General features: G+C 39.8%; 1 protein-coding gene across 9 annotated transcripts in view; it reads left to right on the forward strand.

Moving 5' to 3' along the window:
• Positions 1–26,933, forward strand: part of ICA1 (islet cell autoantigen 1) — a 158,941-nt gene that overhangs the window by 114,889 nt on the left and 17,119 nt on the right. For 8 of the 9 annotated variants that reach the window (XM_055138441.1, XM_055138463.1, XM_055138451.1 and 5 more), the window contains 5 exons: positions 624–722; positions 12,852–12,949; positions 15,449–15,501; positions 18,581–18,643; positions 18,746–18,778. In XM_055138441.1, the coding sequence (XP_054994416.1) occupies positions 624–722; positions 12,852–12,949; positions 15,449–15,501; positions 18,581–18,643; positions 18,746–18,778 (346 nt within the window). The remainder of the gene's footprint in view (positions 1–623; positions 723–12,851; positions 12,950–15,448; positions 15,502–18,580; positions 18,644–18,745; positions 18,779–26,933) is intronic. The other variant, XM_055138487.1, reaches the window with a different exon arrangement.

The raw sequence follows: 26,933 nt of genomic DNA on the forward strand, positions 1-26,933 counted from the left end.
GTTTAGAAAGGCAGCCCTGGCAATGAGAAAAGAGACACCTCATTGGTAGTGTTGCTCAGTCAGGGGCAAAGGAGATGGTCCTTTGTTCATCTTAGCTTGATTCTAAATTGGTAGCCAGAGCTGTTTCATGCTGGGAGCACATTGAAATAAATAAAGTTTTAAAATTTAGGAAGGGAATCAGACAGTGAGTCTGACTATACTTCTTATACTCCAAGGACAGAACAGGGATGCACTAAGAGAAATATGGCCTAATAAATTCAGTAAAGGTTTGATGGAGAATCTGTTGCATCAGTTGAGGGATCACAGAAAGTAGATTGCTAATGATTAGCTCTGGATTTGAGAGGATGAGTAAGAGGGCGACTGGTACAAAGAGAATAAAATAAAAGTTACAGGCAGTGGATCAGCATAAGTCATGGGGAATTCATTCCATAAGGAATGAGAGCTAATTAAGTTGACTGAAATGTAAGATGTCTATAGGAGTGTAGTGGGAGGAAAGGTTGCAGAGATAAGTTGAAAACTTATTTTTAAAACCTCTGAAAGCCAAAGATGGGCACTCTCCTCTATCGACAGTTACTAGAATTTTATGCTCAAAATGCTAATAGCTCTGCTGTCTTCCTTTACAGACCACTCTGCTTCATTTTTGGGAGAAAACTTCTCACACTATGGCAGCCATCCATGAAAGCTTCAAGGGTTATCAACCATATGAATTCACCACATTAAAGGTAGGAAAGCTAGAAAAAACAAAGTGTTGTTTACATACCAATGCTTATTACAGCAAGCACTATTCCAAAGAGTCTATGTCAAAAAGAGAGTTGGCAGAAAAAAAGATACCCTCAATTAGTATCTTTTTATTCTTTATACTTTCCAATACAAGGGTAAGCCATAGCAATACACATTTGCAGATTAAACTTTATTGGGAGATGAATTGTGATGAATTTGAACCTAAGGATGCATTCTACTCCTTTAAAATACATTTTTAATATTGTTGAAGAGATGATTATACATGCCTAGTACAGTCTTTTACATTTTTATCATTAAATTAAAATATGATCGTTTCAGAAACATTTTTTTACTTTCCTCCTCCTGACATACTGAATGCTCAGAAATATTCAGAAATATTTTATTCTGAGAGTACTATACAATATAGAATTAAATTTTTTTCCACAAGATTATAGTGACACTTTTCTAATTAAAAAAATATTAAAATTAACTTCTCCACTCAAAAGGAATATATTCACAATTTCAGCTTCTCAGTTTGCAACTGAATGTGAATTAAAGAAGTGATTTGGGTTCCAAAATGACTTTTAAGAATGATGAGAGACCAGTGATTATTTTTTTTTAATTAGTTCATATCTTTGGGTTAAAAAAAAGAACTGGGGGGAAACTAACGTTGCCTTGAAATGGCCTTTCTTTTAACACTTAGGCAGCTTGTAAATGTCTCATCATTTTACTCAAAATATTGAAAAGCATTATATTTGATTTGTTTTGTTTTTCTGTTTTGTTCTTTTTTTTTTTTTTTTGCCCTAAACCACCTCTTTGATTTTGAGATCTTTGTAATGTTACAGTTTCTACAAAAGTAGCAAGACCAAAACCCTTCATGACCTTGGCACTTTCAAAGAAGGTCCTAAGACCACAAGAGGTTTGACTCTGGTGTTGTGTACCTGCCCCAGACAGGACACCTTGGTATAGAGTTTGGTCTTCATAATACCTTGTCTTCTGAACACCTGATTACTTGGTGGCCCTTGATATGGCATACGGTAAATGCATTTATATGTAGGCTTTTTTTGGTCTATCAACTGAAATATTAGAACTTGAGAGAGAAGAATTGTTTATTTCTGACAGGTATTGCTTTGTCCAGTCAGACATTGTGTGCGCAGTGAGTCTCCAGCTTCTTGCTTTCCTCCTCAGCTGCTTCTAGCTCCTTGGGAAGCAGCTTTCCTGACCAAGCAAGTTGATTAAATTTTTTGACTTCACACCATTCACATTTCTCATGTAGCCCTGAGCAGAATCCTATAGATTACTCTTTAATGAGGCAGAATTTTAGTTTTGGGGGCATGACTGTGCCACACATTTTATTTTATAAAGAAGTCACAATTCCAAAGGTTATCTGTCATTTGAAAGATAATTGTGCATAAAGCAAATCAACTAGATGGAAAATAAAATGATGATGCTTACCCCAAAAACAGTTAAAAGGAAATTCAGGTTTGAAGTAACTGCATATAAAATCATGACATCAGAGTAATACCACACAAGCATAGAGAATTCCTCCTGTGCGTCCTTGGTCTTCTGTGTTGAGCAGACCATGGAATTTCAATTTTTGCCATGATAGTTATCCCATGAAAGACCTAGTTGATTATGTTACAGAATGTTATAAAAGTTTGATGACAGACTTATATACACAATGGAAATGTTTGGCACCAATTATTATTCATTGCCTTTTGTATTTTCAGGACTTTCCTTAAATTATGGTTTAAACAACAGTTTATGGTTTGTTGTAATATTAATTCAGTAGGAGTAATAAATCTGATAAGTTACAGTAAGAGTATATTGAAATTTTTAAGTATTTAGAAACCAACCAAATAACTATGCTTTTATTGCCTCTGTAGAATTCTATTCATCTAGGCTTTCATTGCAGATACATTATGTCAAAATCCTAAAGCCAGTAGCTAATCAATTTCTTTGTAGAAACTCAAACCTATATGAGAGAAACTTGTGATAACATAGATAATTATTACATAAATAGAGGCACTTTACATATTTTATATGCCACAAAACAGGAAAGTGAAAACCATTAATACTTTATGTATCAGTCAAGCAAGAAGTCATTACTTGGCCTACTAGCCCTCTTGCACTACTGTTTTAAATACATGCCTTGTATTCAAAGGTACTTGATTTGGTTAAATCATCCTTCAATGTATAAAAATTTATTCTAAATGACACTGCATATTGGTAAAGCATATTTTAAAATTTAAGTACTTGTACAAATGTATTTGTTCTCTGGATTTACCTAAACAAATAGCCCCTTAGATGCCTTTTAGGACTCTAGCTTAGAAAGAAAACATTGTCTTTGGAGAGGTTTGCCAAGCTCTGTTAATGAAAAGCAACACATTTGTTTTCTTTGCTGCAGGGTGTATTCTGAGTGTGTTGGTAATTGTGCCATTGCAGCTGTATTTCCTGACTGTTAGTTTTATGCTTGATGAAGGATGATAATTAATGTGTTAAACACTCAGTGCATCCTGTTTGGAGGGAAGAGTCTCTTGCTGCAGAATTATAGGGCTATATAACTCAGGCCCCAGAAGTTCAAGTTCCATGTCTAATTAACATTTCCCAAGAAAATATAAAAATTCTTTTAAAAAATAAATTTACCATAATTAAATTTAGAAGCTATAGAGATAGCTCAATGGGCTGGAGTGCCATGCAGGATACCCAAATTCCATCCCCACATAGCCGCCTGAAAATCTCCAGGAGCACTAACTTCCAAGCTTCCAAACAACTAGCTGGGAGTAATCCATGACCACGACTGAGTGTGACCCCAAAACAAACAACAACAAGGGAAAGAAGTAAATTTAGCCTCATCCTCACAATTTGAAAAAATATCCAAGTGACAATTTGAAATTTTGTGAATATTTTGTGGGAGTGTTTCACGTGACAATAGTTGTTGCTGTTTATTCTTGCCTGGTGTGACTCTATTGATTCTACTTTTATTGATTCATTACTTCATTTTAATGTTATGATATATTTTTTAGCATTTTAACATTACAGAATATTCAGCCTGGAAATTTAGTATAACAGAATGTATCAGCACACTGACGCTGCAATTTGTGTTAAACCACGTTCACGTGTGAACCCCTGGCGGTATGTGGTGGCATCATTGTGTTACTCTAAGAGTTGGAACAGCTCATGGGGCTCACGTTTAAAATTAAGAAGATTTTCATTTAAGTGTGTTCCATAAAATAGCAATGAATTTTTATAATCTTATATTTTTAGTTATTGATTTAGTAAAGAGTGATTAGATTATTTGTAGGAATTATAATGCAATGTGTTGATTTTATACTGATTATAAATTATCTGGGAATGTCTTTTCTACAGGGTAGAAACGATCAAGTCATGAGGATAGGAGTGGTATGTTACTAGCTGTATCTTGAGATCAGTCACTTTCATAAAGAAAGTAATCTAGACTAAGACTTTAAAGTCTGTTTTAAAATCTCAATAAAATGTCTGTAGAAAAGCATCTTCCTAGGATGTCATTTACTTACCCATTTCCCCATGGATATAGATCAGGCATGGGTCGGAAGGAGTTAAGTGACTTTTCCCTGAAAAAAATCTAAAATTTCCCTTATGTCAGTGACATTATCTCTCAGATAGCTGACTTGCATGTGGAGTTTGAGTCTGTGGAGAAAATCGAGCACTGAGGATTTGAACATGCACATTGGGAGCTGTTCATGAGGAAGATAGAGGAAGATCCTTCTACGTCTATATTTTTAAGAGTAGAGTGGTAGATTTAATGAAGATAACCTATAAAAAAAAACACATTCCCCACCCCCATAACATGCTGTATTTTAGTCCCTTCAAAAGGAAAACCAAGTTTGATTCTGGTTACTTGACAAAACAAAATTCACAAATAAGAACACAGGCTCTGGGGCGGTCCAGACCTGATTTTACATCAGGCTCAGCAGTGTCACAGCTGACTGTGACGGGTGGAGATGGTGGGAGTTGAGATGGTGTTAGTAGTGGTAGTGAGAATGGAGGTGCGGTGACAACCCCAGAGGTAATGCCAGAAGTCTCAGAATGGAGAGGATGGATAGTGAAGATGGATTTACCCAGAATCCTCTGCAGGGTCCACAAGACATTGCTGAGAATGACACAGAAGGCTTTGTAGAAATGGCTGGTTTCTTAGCCCAATCTGCTCCTTTTTCCCCAGTTTCCATCCTGATGGTGGTTTTTGCAGTGAATTCCATACTTAAGGCTTGTGTCAATGGAAGTAAGATAGGACAAGGAAACGCCTTCACTGCAGGGTAGCCCAGTGCTCTCCTTCTCCCACACATGCTCTGACAGCCACATTCCCAAACCAGTCCTGCAGGCCTCCAGGCTCTGCTTTGGGTTCTTCTAATTCCCACAGAGAAAGGAGAGGTCTGGGCAGGCCTACAGGGGAGAGAGACAGAGAAGACCTTCCCACCCCTGCAGCAAGGCTAATTCAAAAAAAATGCAGTTTGGCTTTGCAACTGGCTCTTGGTCTGTGCCAAGATTTCTAACTTTAAGGAAACCTGAATTTGAGTTTCCAACTCAGAACATGTTCAAAAATAACCATTGAAGCAGACATGCCAATGTTCCTTTCTTTCTCTTTTGGGCTCTAGGACTCAGCACCATTATGTGGAACGTCATTCTAGAGACCAAAACCACTTTTTTTCTCTCACGATTCAAAAACATCCTCTTCTGAATTTTGTTTTTCTCAAAGTAATATGCCTACCAGGCTTCTTCCATCCACCTCCACACTTCTCAGTTAATCACTTGAACATTTACCAACAAGCCACATGGCTCTGTAGTTACTTGCTTTGAAAATAAAGCCATAATAGTTTTTATGAAAATTGGGTAAATATCTCTGCAATGCTGTTTCAGTTGCCAGTCCCAACATGGCAATTACTCATGGCGAACATCCAGAATATCCTTTTAGACTTTCAAGTTTTCTCTTGGTGTCATTACTCTACATGGCATCTAGCAGAATGATTTCTCTTTCCCCAAGCTGCTCCAGGCCAGGTCATTGGAAATACTTGGAATGCATCCAGGTTCCTGGGAGGGAGTGGGGGTGACAGTAAATGGGGTGACCGCAGGCTCTACCATATTCAGAAGAGGGGGGACAAGGTGGAGTGTGACTGGTCACCTATTTAGCCCTAGAGATTTGTTTCAGGCTCTGCTTAGGTCTCAGACAACATCCCCCACCTAGCCTCATGCCCCAACTCTTCCTGGATGGGAAAGGCGAATATATTCTCTCAGAGTGTGGGTAGTTCCTTCATGCCAGACACCCTGCTAAGAGCTGTCAAATAGTGTCTCAGAGAATTTTCCACAGTATTCATGACTCTTGTGTACCAAGGTTGGTATTATAATCACAAAGACCACCATGTTCAGAATGGACATACAAAAAGTCCGTGACTTGTACTTGATCTCTCAGAATAATGTTGGGAGGTTGGGCATAGTTTTTTTGTTGTTTTTGTTGTCCTGTTTTATTTTTTTTTTGTAAATTTTTTTATTCTTTTATTGAATCACCATGTGGAAAGTTACAAAGCTTTCAGGTTTACGTCTCAGTTATACAATGCTTGAACATCCATCCCTTCACCAGTGCATATATTCCACCACCAAGAATCACAGTATATCTCCCTCCCTCCCCCCCACCTCCCTCGCCCTCCACCCCGCATGTGTAACTGGTACATTTCACTTTACTTTCACTTTCCTTTGATTACATTCAATATTTCAACAGAAAACTCACTATTATTGATTTGGAGTTTCTCCCCCCTAAAGTCGTGTTGTCCTGTTTTAAATGAGTAAACAAAATCCCAGGATGTCCTAGTAATTTGTCTAAGGCCACAGCTTGGGAATGCAGTCATTCTGGGCATAGGAATGCTCAAGATTCTTTTCACCTTTCTCTGTGATAATACATAATACTTCTTCCAGGTAACATTCCTGGCCATGAGGTCAGAGAGCCAGAAGAAAGCAGAATAGTCAACTTTCCCCAAGTGTAGCTATAAAAATTAAATTAAAAACAACACTTTAAAATGTTTGCTGGTAGGTAAAATGTATTTTTTGTATATCAGTCCGTCAGAAATCATACTAACCTTCAGAATTTGGAAGAAAGCTTTTCCATTTTCTTAACAATTCCTGTAAAGGGAAGGGTGTGTTATATCATTGTGCTTGGCTTGACTTTTCGGTGCTATTTCTTTGCCAGATATACTCTTTTGGAGTTTTTTAAATGATTCAAACACCACTCCTGCTTACTAGTGGTCTAATGTTCCTTCAGTAGAGATAATTTCTCTCTTGGAGTCACCATTACCCTATCATGAATACAGTGCTTCTCTGGCTGTAATGAGATGCATTAGAAGATGGAATATAGTTCCTAACACAAAATGAACTGTCTGGGCATCTAATTCCTTTCAGAGCTTCAAAAGCCATTGATAATGGGTCTGGAGCAATAGCACAGTGGGAAGGGCATTTGCCTTGCACATGTCCAACCCGGGTTCGAATCCCAGCATCCCATATGGTCCCCCGAACACTGCCAGGAGTAATTCCTGAGTGCAAAGCCAAGAGTAACCCCTGTGCATCACCGGGTGTGACCCAAAAAGAAAAAAAAAGCCATTAATAAGAAAGCAGCCAAAGTTCTTAGTATGAGCTTGATTTTCTACATGGAATCCTCATGGATTATGCTCCCCACTGTCCCAGAGGCCTCCAAGTGTTGAAGACCTTTTCCTGTGTCACAGGATGACTTGATCTGTTTCTGACTCCATCTCTTTTCAGGCCACAAGGATGCTTCCCAGTGTCAGTTTTCCATTAATTTAAAAGAAAATGATGATCTTGACTTTTATTTTTCTCTACTTTAATTTTATTGTTTGACAGTGTCTTTCAGGAGTTCCTTTGGTTTCTCGATGAATAGTGCTCCTTATCTAGTTAGCCTCTTTACTAGAGGATGGGTGGGAAGAAACGTGTGCTAAATGTCATGGTTCATACATATCATCCCGCCTCTGCATTTATTCCCCATGTGCTACTAATTACATAAACACAAACATACACCCAAACAGAGTATGGTATCTTTAACCATGTTCTGCTGGTGTTTTTTTCTTTCTTAGACAGTTATTTGGCACCTTCATAAACATGCTGTGTAATTACTGGGAAGTAGCATAAGAAAATGAAATGTCATAATTAAAAATTGGGGAGAATGTTACCCCCATTGTCACTGGTAAACATTAAGTTTAACTCACTATATTAGTGCCGGTTGCTGGCCTTTTGTCTGTGAAATTTATTTTGCTGAATAGCTTTGCTTTCATTCAGATGAATGTTGCCATTGCTTTTATTTTTCTAATACAGGAAATAGTAACTCCCATTATTATATTAAGCTGTTTCCTTTCTAAGACACTTTTGCAAGCTTTGTCTGCGTGTTTCCTCTGTCACGCTGATCTTATATATTGTGTGTGTGTGTTTCCTGAAACCATTTAAGCATTGATGGAAACTATTAGCATGTCAGTGCAGCCTGAACAGAAAAGGTTACTTCGTCTGAGAGCATTCTTTTCTCTGCAGAGAACTTTTAGGGCCTATATGATGCTGCCTTGTTGCTAATAGTGATTTTCACAAGCAGTTTTAGCAGAAGACCTCGTGGATTGGGGGTTTCAAAACAGAATGTATTGACATTTAGAATATCTGTGGGCTTGGTGTTGAATGTGGCTTCCATCAGCCACAGGTTCAAAGTACTTCCATCTGATGCTGCCTCATATACAGTCATCCATCCCTCTAGATTTATTTTGCCTGGGCAGGTGTTTGAGTCACACCAAAAATGCCATCACCTCTGACTCTTACAGATGCTGCAGGGTTAAGAGTTTACAGCTGAGTTGTGGACTTTGAAATAATTTAAAGAATTCACCTCAACCCCTTAACCCCCCCAGTTGGGCCTTTATATCCAAACTTAGACAGAGCACTGTCTACCATACAGAATTACCTGCATCTCCTGTTGCACCCAGGAACTCATTTTGAGGGTGGAAAGGGGAACAATAACTCGTGCTCTAACATGTTTCAGAGTTCCTCTCCGCTTCTCTCTGTCTTCAGTGTTTTCCATCTTTTGTTAGAAACAGTTCCACATGTTTTGTTATGGGGGGAAGGGAGTTTCCCTCACTCTGTAAAGAAACGTTTAGCTTCGTTTGATCTAAATTTTTTTTTCTTGCTTCAAGATATGCTCCTTGAAAATGTTCAAAAATTGATTGTTGTAATGGTTGTACAACTGTGGCTGTATTTTTTTTTTAAAATAAGTTGTAGACTTTGAATGGATAAATCTTAAAGCTGAGCTGAGTAAAACTGGTAGAGGTGTATGTACACACAAAGGTTCCTTTTTGTTCAAAGTTCTAATTTATAATATGCCCATGTGCTCAGAATTAATTTTGCTTGTGCTTTTATAAACCTTTACATATCATTCCCCAAGCCTTTGAATTTCCTAGCTAAGGAGGTCTAATTTTTTTCACTTTATTTTTTTATTTTTCACTTTATTTTTTTTTTCACTTTAACCTCAGTAGTGATAGTGGGAAGAGAGGAGCAATTGTCACAGAATTATTAATAATAAATTAAAATTAAAGTAGCCACTGGAATTGCAGCTAATCTGTTGGTGAAACACAATAGTGACTTAACTGTGATTATGGGTATGGGAGCCAACAATTGAGTCCCTGCTAATGGCCCAACAGGGGGAAGGGATAGCAAAAGGAGCGCATGGTTTACATTACAAAGGGATTGTCTGAGAGTGTGGTTATGAGGGGAGGTCAGGCTGGAGACAGAGGGATGATAACCATGGAGCTGTCAAGGGCATCTCAGGGGCTTAGGCAAGCACTGTGGTAGCTTGACACGGACGGCTGAGAGCAGACATGTCCTGGCCCTGCCTAGTGCTGACTGAGAAAAAGGAAATGCAGTGAGAAGATAATTGAGCAAGCCAGCATCCAAGACAAGCATCACAGATTCCAAAAGTCTTGGATCTCAGTTTGGAGAATATAACTGCTAGAAGATGTGTGTGTGTGTGTGTGTGTGTGTGTGTGTGTGCGCGCGCGCGCGCGAGCGCGAGCTGTGTAAAAGTAATGCCGTGATTAGCAAATCTATTGAAATGAGTAAGTCTTGACATCTATTGAACCATTTTTGGTTGCACATTTCCAGAACACGCATGTGCGTACTAACATGTGCCTTTTACCAGATGCTTGAGCATCACAAATAAAGTCATAGATTCCATTTAGATGTCATTAATTACAGAGACTGAAAGAGCAAAATATTATGATGAAACTATAGAAAAAATGTTACATGTTGATGAAAGTGGGTAAAGGAGTATTCTCTGTGATTCTCTCTGACCTCTTTCTGTTCATCTGCTGATATTTGTACACTTGCCTACTAGACTCTAGCCCCAGTGCATTCTTTGTGTACTTGAAGCAAGCCAAACTATTTCCGCCTTTTTTTTTTTCATTGCACTCAGGGCCCCTTCTCCCTCATCTCTGAGCTGCATGCACATGTCTTGTTCCTTGTATTGTTCAAATCTCCAGGAAGAGAAACTTTGTGCTAACTGAAGGGTCACTTTCTATTCCTGTTTTATTTTTACTTGTTTTGTTTTGGGGTCACACTTGGCCGTGCTCAGGGCTTATTCCTGGCTCTGAGCTCAGGGATCACTTGTAGCAGGGTTCAGGGGATGTTATGAGGTGCTGGGGATCAAATCAGGATCAGCTGTATGCAAGGTGAGCACTTTAAATGACCAGAAATAGGAGTTATTAAAAAGGGTGACACTGTCTTATTAATGTGTACACACAGGAAAATGCACCAGAAGTCCAACCGGAGGACATATGGTCAAAGAACCTTGGTCCTATATTAGTATATAAATGCATGAATATACATTTGAGTATTCAATGATAATTAAAGAAAATCTTATTCTCCAAATCGATAAACGTGTTTTTAAAATAGCTACACAGTGTTATTGGTTAAGAGGACATCTGTGTATATAATAATATATACAATGATTCCAATTATATAACTAGTACAAATATTTTTCAAAACAGGAAATAGATGCATATAATAACTCAATAATTTAGGAAATAGAATTATGAGTACTTTGCCCCCCAGATGTTCTACATGTGTTTTTATTATTTTAAAAATTGCAAATGTTAAAGCCTAGAAGGAGAGTACCAAGGTTCAAGAACTTGCCTTGCATTCCGTGACCCTGGTTGGTTTGATTCCTCAACACACTATGGTTTCCAAGCACTGTCAGGGGTCACTTCTATGCACATATCGGGGAATGGCACCGTAAGGTGTTGCTGAGAAAACAAACACACACATACACACGCGCACACACAATGTTGTAAATGCAGTTTGAAGATGGAAAGTCTTTCTTGACTTTGACCATGCCTACTGAATAAAACCACAGAAAATACTGGAAATTGTTCTCTAGTTTTGCAAGGACTTAAATAACTTGAGGATGAACAGACAGAGTTTTTAGGCCATTGTAGCAGGTTGAACAAAGAAAGGACAAGAGCTGTTAGCATAAAGGAGATATGAGCAGACAGGATGAATTGAATGGGAATATTTAGAAACTCCTGAGCAGTTACTGGAAGAGTAAGATGAGATCATATTTTAGAGCATCTTAAAAATTGGCAGACAGGTTAGGTTAGGAGAAAAAGTATTGACCTCAAACAAAATAATTAGTTATTCTCATACATACAGGGTTTATTCAGAAATAAAATATTAGAAGAGATGGCAGACTGGAAAGTACGTTCATGAAGAGATCCACATGCACTTCCCAGTTTCAAGGACTGGCAGAACATTAGTTAACGTCTGCAGTAAAGGCATCATTACTTGAGGAACATGCAAGGCACGTTGGACCCTTTCTTTGATTACTTAAATCTACCAGGATACACTCTCTTTTGCTCCAAATCTCATATAAACAGACTTCTAAATTACTCATGTTCACAAATGAAATGTTATATGGGTCCATGAGCAAAAACGGTGACAGAGGCACTGGGTATTTTAGGAGAATGATGCTGAAACAAAATCAACTTAACATGGAGGAGGGCTGGACCAGTGTCCAGCCTGCTCAAGGCAGACACCAGAGTCAATCACAGCTCTGCTCCGCCAGATGCAGCCTCTGCACTCTTCATCCAGTTCTCGATTCAGTCATCATAAAACACTGATCAGCCATATGAAACATAATTGCCTTTCTTTGTGTGTGGGAGGCTAGAGAAGTGAAAGTTGAAATGAAGAGACATGAGGGTCCAAAGGATGAAGGCATGGACGGATTTGAGAGTATAAGAAGAATAAGTCTCTTGAGATGTTTCTTTTGTATTTTTAGGTTTGTATTTTAATCAGGGCCAGAAATAGAGATCTATTTTTTTATAGCATCATTCGGTTCTCACAGAAAATTTTTTGTTTTATCTTACCAAGATTTTGTTGCTGGTCTATAGTTTCTAGACACGTGCTTTTTAAATTGCATTCTTTACATAAGTAATAAATATTGAGAATAGTAACTCCCAGAAATAACTTATCACAAAGTGGCTCACCCATTTTTAATCTACAAAGATTTGAATAAACCTGCTTTGTCCACTTGTGGGAGTAAAATTGTCAGAGTGTGTTGTTACTTTTTTGGGCTTTTTTGTTTTTTCATTTAAAAAGGTTTTATTGTCTCTTTTTTTGTTTATTTGGTTTTGTTTTGTTTTAGTAAGCTGTTTGCACATTGCAAAATAGCAAGGAAAATTAAAAATAAAATTAAGTTCTCTCATGTTCGGGGTAGCAAAAGCTTCCACTTTGTCAGTGTGTGGGCGCAAATAGAGCAGAATGTTTATCTTAGCTGCATGCTAAAGATGGAAAATAAAGTTAGCTATAGCCAGAAGGCCTTCTTTTGAATAACTTATCACAAAAGGGAAACATTAATCTCAGGACAAAGCAACTTTATAAGCTAGTATTACTCCAGTGAGTCTGAAGGGATATAAAATTTCACTTCTGTCCACTTGATTGGTTCAAGGAAACCTCCCAGACATTCTGATTCAACTTTGGTTGCTAGAATCACTGGCTGTTGAATTTTTAATTGATGGCCTTTTTTTTTTCTTTCTCTTCCCTACCCCACTCGCTTTCCGTGGCTCATTTAGAGCTTACAAGACCCTATGAAAAAACTGGTTGAGAAAGAAGAAAGGAAGAAGATCAGCCAGCAGGAAAGTGCAGAGGCCATAGCAGAAGAGCCAAGTCAGTAAGTCGCAGGCTACTTCTCTTACAAAATCTTTCTTCCCACAAGTAAGGGCAGCACACTCCTTGCTGACCAAGTCTGATGGGGTCTCAGATATGGAAATTACTCCACTTGTTCACTTCTCCATATAGATGTATTAAAATTGAGGCTGAATCCCTCTCATACATCTTTCTGTCAGGCCAGGTCCTCTCCCAAAATAAAACTCAAGTCTGAGGAATTAGAAGAGGCATCTTGTGAGGCGTTGTCTAGGGTGAGAAGGGGCAAAAGTCCCCTGTGTTCCCTGGAGCTAGATCTTAGGGTCTCAGACTCAGTTTCCAGTTCTCCCTACTTCCTGGACTCAGCCCCTTTGGTCACCACCATTTACAAAAGCCTCCCCTAGATAAGAAATCCCCTGGCTTTGCTCTCATAAGGGGAATTACTCTATGAAATTGCCATCTAACACATCTAATGTTATCACATCTAGGCCTTATCAGACAAAATTTTGGCCTGTGATGCTGGGGTTTCTACTGTGCAGACCTTCTGTTTTCTTCTCAGTGAAGCGGGGAGCAGCTGTGAGTGTAGGAAGTGATACTCCATTTTCACTTCTTCCCTCTCTACGAACATGGGCCCTGCTGTCATTTTAAAGATAGAAATGGACTTTTCAGCAGATAGCTCGCATGGATTCTAGTCTCAATTCAGATCTGTCATTTTCTGTAAAGATGTTAGAGCCTGAAGGAATGGGGTTCATCTTAAATGGGTGGACCTAGGAAAGCAAAACAGATTAACTGCATTTGTTGTATTTTACCGATGCCCCAAAAATGTTGGTGGCAGTTTTGTAGTCTAACCAAGAAAGTAAAACATTTGTACCAAGTTTCAAATATGTCTTTTGTCCCATGGAAATGTTTTTACGTTCGTCAGGTTTGTAAATTTTAAAGTATAGCCTAAAGAATCTCTTCAGTGCAAATGAAGTTGCTATAGGAGCAAGGATGCCGTGTGAATCTAGTACAGTTGACTGTCTTTGAAGGAGATCAGTTTTTTTTTTTAAATAATTATACATTTATTTATTTATTTTGTTTTTTGGGTCACACCTGGCGATGCACAGGGGTTGTTCCTGGCTCTGCACTCAGGAATTATTCCTGGCAGTGCTCAGGGGACCATATGGGATGCTGGGAATCCAACCCGGTTCCGCTGTGTTCAAGGCAAATGTCCTACCCGCTGTGCTATCGCTTCAGCCCTGAAGGAGACCAGTTTAATCTTCTTTGAGTCGTAGTCATCCTGCAGCTATTATTTGGGGAGCACCTAATACATGAAGCATAATGCCAGTTGCTGCCTCTTAGACAAATCCTCCATGAAGCGACCCTTGGCAGTTCCCCCTTGCATAAATGAAAGACTGAGAAGCTGGGAACTGTGCTTGTCCAGATCAGTTCCGATTCATTTCTAGTTTCACCATCCCTCTGGTATTTAATTACTTTTTTGAAATTTAAAAAAAAGTAACTCCTATAACTATCTAAAATGACTATGGATTTCTACTAAGCATTTTATTTTTTTTTCTTTAAGCAATGGCAGGTAGAGGCCACTTACCCAGTTAGGCCTATCAGGGTGGTGAGGTCCTATTGCCATGATCTTATGAGGAGGTACAGGAGCTGAGGAGATGTTGGTCTTCTAGAATTGAAAGTGAGCCTGCTGGCAATCAACCAGCTGTCCTTTAATCTCTTGAACTTATCTCTCCCTTGACACCAGGAATCACTTTATTTTTTAAAAATATATTTTTTTTATTGAATCACCATGTGCAAAGTTACAAAGCTTTCATGTTTAAGTCTCAGTTATACAATGCTTGAACACCCATCCCTTCACCAGTGCACATATTCCACCACCAAGAATCACAGTATACCTCCCCCCCGCCCCCCACCTCCCCAGTCCCCCACCCCGCCTGTGTAACTGATAAATTACCAGGAATCACTTTAAACCCCTCTTGCCCCTCAGTTGTTTATGATTTGTTGTTGTTTGTGTTTTGGGGGTGGACAGCTGGACTAGATGAGTCAATGCAAGAGCCTCATGGTACAGCTGCGCTCCATCCCAGCAGGGCCAAGCGCCACCAGAGCTACACCTAGCAATGCTGGGGATAGGGGTTCGGTGTGTAATGCAATACAGGGGATTAAAACAGCACCAGTTGTATGCAAAGCCAATATTCTGACCCCTTGGGCCATCTCCCTGCCTCCTACTACAGATTTTAAAGTGGTAACTGTGTCTTTGTTTCACCTGACTACCCAACTAGATACCTGAAAAATATGTGCCTATGATGAAAACAAGTTCCATTACTAAGAAACTACACACCAGCCTTAGAATTGGAGAAAGCCGCCAAACTTAACTCCTTCAAAAAAAAAAATGCATCGCGTGTTAGTGTTTGTGCTTGTGGGTTTGTGTGCATGTGCATGTGTGTGGTTATAAGTAATAGGTATTAACAGGAAACCTTGCTCTATCGTTTTCAAAACTAGATTACCAAACATTTATTTTTATTTCAAGGTTAATTTCATTAGAGGATGATAACCAGCACAAGGAATCCTCAAGTTTGAAAAGTAAGTTTTGGTTTTTCTTGAACCTTGCTTCTGAACGACCACTGCTCAGCAACCAACTCATTTCCATTCCTGACAAACTTCTTATGGGCCTTTGTTCTCTGCTAATTAAAGACTATTAGTTTGCTTCCTATAGTTTCAGCTTTAAAGTTTCAAGTATCAGTGATGTGTCAACTCTGTAGTGACATTGAGAAAAGCTGTATATTATGCACCAGAAAATAGTCATTCCAGCAGCAGCTCTTCCAAAGAGAATGTTGAGCTGTTTCTTTTTACAAGAGAGGATGATAAAATGGATGCAATTCCCATTACTAGCTCTGCGTTTGTGTTATAGGAGTGGTAGTTTTAGTGCAGCGGCATGGTTGCCTCAGCTGAGTTTCATGCTCATTGCAAGTTGTATGCTGGGTTCACCCAGTGACCACACAGGAGCAGATGGGGAGAGTGTAGGAGCTGCTTTTTTTTTTTTAATTTAATCACGGTGAGATACATTTACAAAGCTTTTATGTTTGAGTTTCAGTTATACAATGATCGAACACCCATTCCTCCACCAGCATACGTTTTCCATCACCCATATCCCCAGTGTCCCTATTCCCACCCATCCCACTCCTCCCCCTGCCTCTATTGCGGACAATTTCCCTCTTTCTCTCTGATTTTGGGCATGACCCATCATGTTTGAGAAGGAATCACTAAGTTAATGATGGTTGGAGGGATCCCTTAGGATAGGAGATGTGTGCTGAAAGAAGATAAAGGACCAAACAGGAGCTGGTTCTGACGTAATGAGAAATCCATCATTGTGGTCAAAAGGAGGATCAGAGTGTTAGCAGATGATAGAATATCCTGTGAAAGGCTTATTTCTTTTTTTTCTTTTTTTTTTTGTCTCCTGAGAACTTGCTAATGCTGATTTTCATTGGGAGCAGAAGAGGGGGTTTATTTGATAGAAGGGTCAGTGAAAAGGGTATGGTAAATGGTGGTAGAAATAAGAAGACGGTAATATTGAGCCTTTCACTAGGACTCAAAATCCCTTGGATGCAAGGGGGAAATTTATGGGTGGTATGAAAACAAAATTATCCCACCCTCTGTTGGTTGGGATAATCAGGGTCATAGCTGCCCCTCCCTTGCACTTCTGTTTGCTAAGGCATCCTCAATGCAAGATGGAGCAGACACAGAGAGCTTGGAACTTCCTCTGTTGCATTCTTTTCCTCAACCCTCTTCTTTCTCTCCTTTTCCCTTGCTTTGCAGCCACTTGCTTTACTTTATTTGGCCCTTACTTTACTGCTTCATTTGCTTTTGTTTTTTTCATCTGCCTTTCAACAGAAAAAAAAAAGCCTCACTATTTTCCCTCAAGAGCTTGGCTTCATGTCATCTGTTCATGTATGTATACCTTACCTTCATATACGTCCTGGTTCCTAAGTACTCAGTTGCTTATTGAGAGCCACCTCTGTGCCTGGCACAGCTCTGGGTACTGGGCATAAGAGGCACACCAGCTGTATTCAGACCATTCCGCTATGGCAGAAAAAGAAATCAGGTCATCATGTAATATTATACAAGTAATTAGGTAGCTCCAACTTCGGTGAGAGTCCTGAGGGCCACAGGTATGTGTGCTAGGAAAACTTCACCATCTGAGGGGTCAGGGAACTTGATAAACTGAGTGCCATTGCAAGAGTTGCCATTGCAAAATAAAAACAACAACAGCACAGCAGCAAAACAGCCTAACAAAGACAGAGCCATGGAGGACCAGGAGAAGGTCAGAGGAACTCTCATGGGGTTTAAGAAGGCAGAGCAGATCCAGCTAATTCCCTGGCCTTGTGAGCACCCTGTGTGTCTTTTCACACTCTCCAACCTTAGGGTCCTTCAGGAACTGACATTCTAATTTGTTACATTGTGGGAATCTAGGTAAATATAAATTCCAGTTTTATTATATTTGTACTCATATGAATATAAATATGTAGAAATTATATTTTTAAACACCATGTGACAATATAGAAGCATTAAATATTTTCTTGGTGCAATATGTTCACTTGCTTGTAGCATTTGCATAATATGTGAGATTATAAATGTTGATCACCTTGTTTTATATATACAGGGGGTGGAATCCATTACATTGAAGTGTCATCTGGTTTTTATTTTGTGACCTGCAGAGTCTAATGTGTCTATGAGCACACCAAGTTTTAACACTGTTCTATTATATGTATGCTATAAACACAGACATACACACACACAGATGTTATTGTTTAGAGCAGGTTTTGGTTCACAAAAAATCGGGCAGAAGTTACAAAGATTATTTTTTTTCTAAGCCCCTTGTCCACATATGTAGCATCAACACTAGAATAATACATTAGTTAAAAGCAGTGAACCAGTGTTGACACATCTCTATTACCTATTCCATAGTTTAAGGTTTGCTTTAGCTGTTGCACATTGTGCTGACACAGAGCAAAGTGTTCTCTAACACAATATGATATGGAGTAGTTTGATTGTCCCCCAAATCTTCTGTGCTTCCCCATTCATCTCCCCGTCCTACAGCCCCTTGCATCTCTGATGCTTTCAGTTTCTGTAATTTTGCCTTTTCCAAAATGCCGAATAGTTGAAATTGTGCAGCATGAAGAGCCCTTTCAGTTTTGACTCTCTCACTCAGTGATCTGCCCTTCTAGCTAGGACCACATGTACCATCAAGTTCACTTAAGCATCATGTGAAATTTTAAGTCAGTGTCATAGTTATTCTAGATTATCTACCAAAGCAACCATGCAGGACTGTGGGCTAGGGAGATAGCTTAAGTAGCAGAGAGCACGTGCCTGCCATGTTTGAGGCTTGGACTCCTGTCCAAGTACTGAAAGGCCCCCAAGAAGTTCTGGGAGTGGCCCCTACAAAAATAAACAAGCAATAAAGAGATTCAGAGTTGTTCACTCAGCATTTATTGAGAGCCAATTGCTGGAGTAAGAGGTAATCTGAGGACCCCTGTGTCTGCATGAATGAGTTCACAGATGCCTTTTTTTCCAAAAGCTGTGAATTTACCTATGTTGCAATAGTATGTGAACATGTACACAATTCTGAATTGGTTATAACCAATTGCATGTGTTATATTTACAGCTGAAGATGGAAAAAGTATTTTATCTGCCTTAGACAAAAGCTCTACACATAATGCATGCTCAGGTAATCTAAGGGAAGATGACTGGATTCTAATAATTTAATTCAAAGACCTTACAAAATAATACTGATTCATAATTTTATTTTCCCCCTTTAATAAATTTATAGATGAACTCTTAGACATGGAACCTGAGGAAGGCGGTAAGACACATTTCTATCTTGTTTAATATTTCAATCCTATTTTTACATGGAGGAGAATTTTATGATTATCTTTTGAGTACCTTTGCATGCACAAGCAGTTGGTTTTAGGTTTTTATTAATAAATTTTCATATGCCTGATTACAAATTAGTATGAATAGGTCTTTTACCTTCAGTATAATTTCATAATGTGTAGACTACTAAAGCTGTCAGTCTTATTTTAGAGGTGGTCTGCTAATGTAGAAAGAAACATGGCTTTCAGACAGAGGTGGAATTAAACACATATTCCACCACAAAATGATCTGCTTGAAGATAAGTACTTTTTCCGTGCTTGAAATCTTTGAGACTTTGTTATTCTTTTTGTAAAATGGAACCAAAAGCTGTGATCTTGCTGACTTATCTGGTTTGAAGTTTGAGGAACCCTCCTTGGTGACCATTTGAGATAGTAAGACTAGAAATATTGAGGTATATACTGTGCTAAACTCTTCGTTGAATCTCAGATCCATGATGGGGCAGAGAATAGTAACAGGGTTAAATGCAGTACATTTGATTCCCAGTACCACCGGGCCCTTCGACAGCAGCAGGACCCTTCAACCAGAGTTGCCTGGTTGTCCCCAGCACTGTAAGTCCCAAGTAGCAGTGGATCCTCAGACCTTAGCAGTGGTTTTAGCAGTAGGTTTAGTTGGTGAGAATCTCTAGGAATTAGTCTCCAGGCTCCATGTGTACCACAGGGGGTCCCCATCCCCCAATAAATCAATACATACAGTAGTTTCCTGGTTAGGAAATTTGTCCCCCACACAGGTTTACCCAATCTAACATCATTTATATAACATCACCCTTACCTACTGCCCCCAGCCTACCCTGCCCCTGCAAAAAGAGACCATGGGTTTTGATAGGACATGCCTAGTCTTTAGTGAATCTAAGAAATTTAGTGTTTTCAGACCGTTAGTATATGACCTTTACCTTCCATAGCTACCAAGGATCTATGTATAACGACTCTGCAGGAGTCCATAACTGCCCCTGAGATTCTGAGCCAAACTCTACAGCACCCCTGGCCCTGTGTGACTAGCACACAGTCTTTCTGATGGGATTTAAATAAGGGTCAAGATAATCCCATTCCGAAGACCTCAGTTAACTAGGACTGACATCTGAACTGATCTGGATTGTATCTCAAAGTGTGAGAGGAAGACAATCTGGAAAACAGAGAGCATTAGTGTGTTTTCAAAATGGCATTATAGCAGAGGTGCCAGCATTAAACTCCCAGGGTTTAGGATTATCAGTTTGTGGTTAGAAATATGTTTTCCCCCTCTTTTACTTTCTTATTCCAGGCATCACACTGCATTTTTCATAAATGCCCTTGTATATTTTAGTAGAATAAATGCACACTAGATTATGAAAATAATAAACAGATTAGGCAACTATTACATGATCTCTATTTTCTTAAAGATTGTTCTCTTTTGACTTAAGAATAGAATGTTTTTATGAAATAAAGGTACATTTCACAAACTACATTTTGAAGGATGGAGTATTTCTATTTACAACAGTTATATAAAGACAATAACCAAGCACCAACGTACCTAACAACTAGTTTCTTAAAAGTTATGTTTAATTTAACAAATTGTTGTAATATAATATGCAATTCAATAGAAAGTTTGTTTTAACTATCTACTATTAAATTATTTAAATTAAATAATTTATAATTATTGTAATTAGTAGATTTAATAGGCTGGAGCAATAGCGTAGCTGGTAGGGCATTCACCTTGCATGCGGTTCAATTCCTCCGTCCCTCTTGGAGAGCCCAGCAAGCTACCGAGAGTATCTGGCCCGCACAGTAGAGCCTGGCAAGCTCCCCGTGGCGTATTCGATATGCCAAAAACAGTAACAACAAATCTCACAATGGAGACGTTACTGGTGCCCGCTCAAGCAAATTGATGAGCAACAGGAATGGGATGATTGTGATACAGTGACAGATTTAGTAATTTATAATTATTTTAATTTTAATGAATTTAACAAATTAAATGTGAATAGATAGCATATTCACATTTGTAAACAAGCAAAATGATAATAAAGTAGATGTAGTTTTAAAAAATAAACTCATTCCTGCTCCATCCTTTCATCTCAGATCTATATATTCAAACCTCAATATGTTTTACAACTCTTTTTAGGATCACTTCACAGATATGTAATTATGAGCATATTTTCATATTTACTGTTTTCTCATCAAAACCAAACAGTTTTTGGTTTTAGGTATTGACTTTTTTAATTTGGTAGTAATACAACAGTGCTGGCCCAGTTGCTGTGTATTCAAGAATTAAATCAGAGGGGCTGCCTGCCTTACACACGGCCCAGCAAGGTTCAATCCCTGACATCTCATCCCTGAGTTCAGATCTCCTGAGCCTGCCAGATTGATAACTGCACAAAACCAGAAGTAACCCTTGAGGACTGCCCTGCCACAGAGGTGTAGCGGGGTGGAGGGGATGGGCTGGGGGTGGTGGGAGGGATGCTGGGACCATTGGTGGTGGAAAATGGGCACTGGTGGAGGGATGGGTACTCAATCATTGTATGACTGAAACGCAAGCACGAAAGTTCATAAGCCCATAACTGTGCTTCACGGTGATTCACTAATAAAAGAAATTTTTTAAAAAATTTAAAAAAAAAAGAAGTAACCCTTGAGCACCACTGGGTGTGGCTATTAAAAAAGAAAAAAGAAATCAAAACTGCTATTGCTCATAAATACATGCTTACTTTCCAAAAGCTCCCTTCAGAGCATTTGCCAAGAAACATGGGCATCAGACTGATATTTTCCTGCTTATTTAAAACAACTTTTATACTTCATCCACTTAGAGTTGAAATATTAGTTTCATAGTTAACTCATGTCCTACTTCTTAAGTTCTCACTTAAATTCCAGAGATAAGTATTAGACTGTGCCCTTCCTCCAAATCGGCACAGATCCTCAGGCGGAAATACAAATTCACAAATTTTGTGGCTTAAGTGCAGTATCATATAATGTCTTCTTTCCCTTTATCACTGCCAGCCCACAAAGCCCTTCTTTTTAGGCACAGGCCACGCTCTCCCACTATCTGTCTCTGCATTGTCAACCCCTGGGGTAGCATCGGTTTACAAATTAACATGACCACTCGTGTAAAAATATTCTCTGTGCGCAGAGAACTTGTGGTGACTGAAGAGAATGCTCATTAATTTGTTGACTTCAAAATGTGTGCCCTTTGGAAAACTGCCAGAAGGCTCCAATCCGGAATTAAAATAGTGATTATATTATGCAAGACATTAAACAATCAAGAAATAAAAAAGAATTCAATCCAGGGATGACTGACTTTATAGGACTTGGGGGCCGTAAGTTCTGGCACCCTGCTGCCCGGGGGCCTGTTCTTTCCCAGTGGTAATTCTGTTCGACAAGTAATGGCAAAGCCGGGCTATAATGTCACCAAAAGGCAGCCTGCTTATGACAACAGCAAGAAGACAATTCTCCAGGAGCCATTGCCCATTAAAGCACTTCAATTCAGTGTCATAATGAAATTTGTTTTCTCTGACCAAAGAGATAATGCAATCGAAAACCATTATTTGACCAGTTTATAAAAATGTTGTAAGTGAAAAAAGCCGGAGTGATACTTTGAGTTATTTTGAAATGGCTCTGAATTACCTTGTGACCACATGGGACACTCCCACTTGTGAGTGATAACAGAGAGATTTGTTGTGATCCTCAGAGTGGGACCCAGAGAGGCAGCTGGCAGAGAACAGGCCAGGAAGTAGATATAGATGAGACAGGCATATTTTTAAATAAGTCCCCCTGCCCAAGAAATTGAATATTTTAGTCTGCTTCTAGCCTTTGCTTTTCATCTGAGGATTTGAAGATAAATTCAGGCTCACCTACATCCTATAAATTGGTCTTATTCAAAGATCCTGCTCTAGACTCCCGAATTTCTTTTTTTTTTTAACCTTAAAAAAATTTTTTTTTGGGGGGCATAAAAATATGGGCATAGAAATGAAGTATAGGGGCTAGAGCAATAGTACAGTGGTATGTCCCATAAAGCAAAATGAAAGAAGTGTATGACTTGAAATAATATAAACAGATTGAGACATAAAAATATATTTCAAAAACTGTGTTCCTGTAATTTCTATGTAACTTTTTCTTGGCTAGGACTTTTTAAAAATTTTTTAATTAGTGAATCACCATGAGGGTACAGTAACAGATTTGCACATTTTCATACTTGTGTTTCCCTCATACAATGTTCAAGTACCCATCCCTCCACCAGTGTCCATTCTCCACCACCAGTGAACCCAGTATCCCTCCCCCTCCAATCACATCCACCCCCCCCCACCTCTGTGGCAGGGAATTCCCTTTTGTTCTCTCTCTCCTTTTGGGTGTTGTGAAAACTCCCAAATTTCTTTAAAAAAAAAATCAGTTTCCTATATTGCAGGTAAAGTGGTTTGGCTTCTGCTGTTTTCTTAGTTATTAATTACAGATTTGTGATTTTAAATTCTGGCCAACAGAGCAACTGTGAACTGCATTCAGGAGCAGCTGTCATGGGAGTGGGTGAGAGCCCATAGTGACAGGACACATGTATGCCCTGTGCCTCTTCTCCCGAGGCCTTCAGAACCCTTTCTGGCATCCCCCTCTCCGGATAGAACAGACAAGGAGCCTTTTGTGCCTCATATGCAATGTGACAAATAACTTGCTTATCTTTCATTTGCTGTCTTTTCTCATAAACTTTCCCTTCACATCCTAGGATCAGCCGCTGGTTTAGGTCCTTTCATGAAATAATTGTGCCACATCATGTACTCAGTCTAGCTCTGTATCATGTACCTTTCTAAAGTGCTCTATACAGCTATACCTCCAAACCAGATTTCAAGTTTTTCAATACATTTCCTTGTTAAGATCTAACACTTACGGAAAGGCGCAGACATAGAGGCTATTAAAAATATATGCGTATTTTGGAGTGTTTGCTCTCAGGGTGTAGCATTGTTGGGGGTGGGTTTTTTTCGGGGGGTAGTGGCAAGTGGGGGAGTGGAGAGATGTTTCTGTTTATTTTTCAAGTGAAATTTGTTTTCCTAGAGAGTGGGTAGGGGTTGTTTTCCACCCATCTGCTTTAATTATCTGCTTTTTTTCTTCTTTGCTCCAACCAGTGAGGTTTTAGAAATAAAGTTCTTGAATTCCAAACAAGTACTGCATGTTAACCGGAAGCTTTTACAGTAAGGCATGTTTTTCTTGATAGACAGTTTTGTCAAGTGATTTTCCACCATATTCCCACCCACCCCCACATTCTCTTCTGAGTGTTGGGAGGATAGTGTTGGTGTCTTGGGCCTTTGTGTGTGTTGTGAGAGTGTGGCCTTTGCAGTTAGTCATGATGCTAAGAGTGAGAATCAGGGAGAAAAACAGAGAAATGCAGTCTTCCTGTTTCACACCCAGATGAAGGTAACTCCTGTGACATTTATCTCTTTGCTTTCTTACCTCTGTTCTCCTTTTTGGTCTCTGATGTTATGTTTCCATCTTCTGGGTTGCTCGTTTATGCTGAGGTCATAAAACTCAGTTTGATTTCAAAACTAAAACCTGAGTGGGTTGTCACCGGCTTCCCACATTAGCCTTCTGTTAGCCACCCCCTCAAATTTGCTGTGTGTCATTGAAAACACATTGGTTCAGGATCACTTAGAGCTCATTGGTTCAGGATGACTTTTCCTAGGGAATGTTTTCCCGGGGGCATAGGTCTTGCGTTGTTAAAGGCTTAGTCCTCGCAGGACAGAAAGAGTGAGGGGGTCTACCATCTGCGCTTGCCTACAACTGCTGGCTTCGGACCCATCTCACCTTAGAAATCTTTCAAACTTTACGAAGGTTTGAACATTAGTTTAAACTATATTCAAATTAGATTAAATGTGTGAGATCTTTCAGTAGATTCCGAGACAAAAGCAGTGAATTGCACTGAGGAAAATATCTTGACCTGTGAGCCAGAGGTCCCCAGCCAGATTATCTGTTACTAATAAATTAGACGGCCTTGGGCAGGTCACCTCACCCCGGTGCCTTTCACCTCATCTGCAAAATGCGTTAGGAGAGATGATTTCAAAGATCCCTTTCAGTTGAGTATGATTCTCTTTGGGCATCTCAGTAAGAGAAAACAGCAGGTGCCCAGACAGGAAAACATGCTTGAGAAATGGCCAGAAGAGGAGTCTCGCTAAATTGTAGCTTCCTGGGAAGGCAGAGTTGCTGAGTTGCTGAAAGGGCTGAATTAGAGCTTGACGGGAGTGGCCCTAAGAGGAGCGTTCCCTTCATTGACTCTTAGTCCTAGGGAGTCTGTGGAGGTCCTTCAAGGCAGGAGGACCCTCCCACCTGTTACAAAACACAGGAGTCAGGCAGGAGGGGCCTTTCATGGAGGGCCGGCAGACTTACCAATCAGCAGATCCCGAAGGGCCTCTGGGTCCCAAATTAGTCACCAGAGTCCAAGAGAGAACATGAGTTGGAGATGGATATGTGAGAACCTTCCCAAGTGAAGCTTGGAACGTTGAGATTAAGATCTTACGCAGTGTTTCCCAAAGTGGGCAATGCCACCCCTTGGGGACTTGGAGGATGAGGGGAAAGGAGGCCAGTGAAGAGGAGGGGGTGAAACAGCAAGGGCATGAGTGAGGGTTACTTTCTGTTCTCTTAAAGAATGTAGATTTCCAGGGGAACAAAGTGACATTTATTTTTCTGAAAAGGCAACGAACTGCTAAGTTTGGGACTCTCTGTTCTAAAGACATTAGGGAACAGTGTCCAGGGGGACAGGGGCAAACTCTAAGTCCACCAGATTAAGAAGCAGCAGGAAGGGGAACATCAGGAAAGCCTTTTCTTGAGAACTCCCCGGAAATGACAGCATTATCAGAGGAGGGGAAATTGTGTCATGCTATGTGGACTGAGAGCTATGGAAAAGGGGATTGGAATGAATTGGACAGGGAGAGCTTAACAACAAAACTTGAGACAGTCACTTCTGGCTAGGACTGGGGCAGGAACTTGATGACAAGCAACAACAACAACAAAATGACAGAGTGTGTGACTATAGGGGAAAGAGGAATAGAGTGAAGTAACTTGCAGGATGGCGGGGGTGGGGGTAGGGCGGTGAGAGACTGTACCACAGGAGGACTGGTTCCTGCTAGTTCCTACTGAGATGCTCCTGAATCTTCTAAAGCTAGGGAGAAAAAACCATGGTGAACGGAAAGACTGCAGATGCAGAAGCAGAACCATGCTGGGAGAAGAGCCAGGCCTGCAGGGAAAGAGGGAGCATGGGGAGGGCGGACCTTAGAAAGGCAGAGGGGCAGAGAGAGGGAAGAGAGAGTCTGAGTATGTCCTGTCCGTGGGCCTTTGCATCTTAAAATTAGGGCTGTGGTTGGGTTACCTGGCACAAAAGTAAACATGGAGCTTGCAAAAGCATGAAAAGCATGAAGGGGGCTTGAAGTGGATCTGTGGGTTTGGCACCTGAAAACTGTACCACACTTGTTCCTGCTGTAAGATAAAAGCAGGAGGCGGTCTCTGAACCCAGGAGCAGCATCTGCGTTGCTGCTGGGGCGGAAGCGCTGACTCCAGGCGGGTGCTCTTACCAGGGCTTCTCTGAAAGAGCTTATCATCTCTCCGTGTGTGTCCCCATTTTCTCACAGTTGAGTTGAATTGTTTCCAAAGGAAATGATAGCATGGTTCTTAAGAACCAACTGACTAGTGCTGTCTTGACTTGTCTGGTTATAGACCTAAACCCTTCCTTTTCTACTTGTAATTAAGTTTTTCTTACCAGTTATGTATAGTAATTTCAAGCATGTTAATTGTCAGGGCAATAATTGGGAGGTTTCTGTGTTTTCTGGTTCAAGCCAGTGCCAGTTTCACTGCTTTTAGCTAAGTGCTACACTCTTGGAAGAGGAAGTGTTCGCTCTGTGGATCTGCCTTCATTGGGAGATCATCAGAACGCTAAGCAACAGGCTAGATTCGATGAAAGGCAGGCCCATTTTCTGTTCAGAATTAGTCCTGAAAAGTATCATTCTCACCTTCTCTCATTTTTTGTCTCTTAAGTTTGAATAGCTTCATATTAGTCATGAAGTTTTTTCTTGGAAAGTGATAGAAATCCTTCTCTAAATAGTATGCATGTAGATAAATATTTTAGGAAAAGAATATGTTGACCCATGTACTGAA

This window comes from Sorex araneus, chromosome 1 (genome assembly GCF_027595985.1).
Source record: "Sorex araneus isolate mSorAra2 chromosome 1, mSorAra2.pri, whole genome shotgun sequence".
Taxonomy (NCBI): domain Eukaryota; kingdom Metazoa; phylum Chordata; class Mammalia; order Eulipotyphla; family Soricidae; genus Sorex; species Sorex araneus.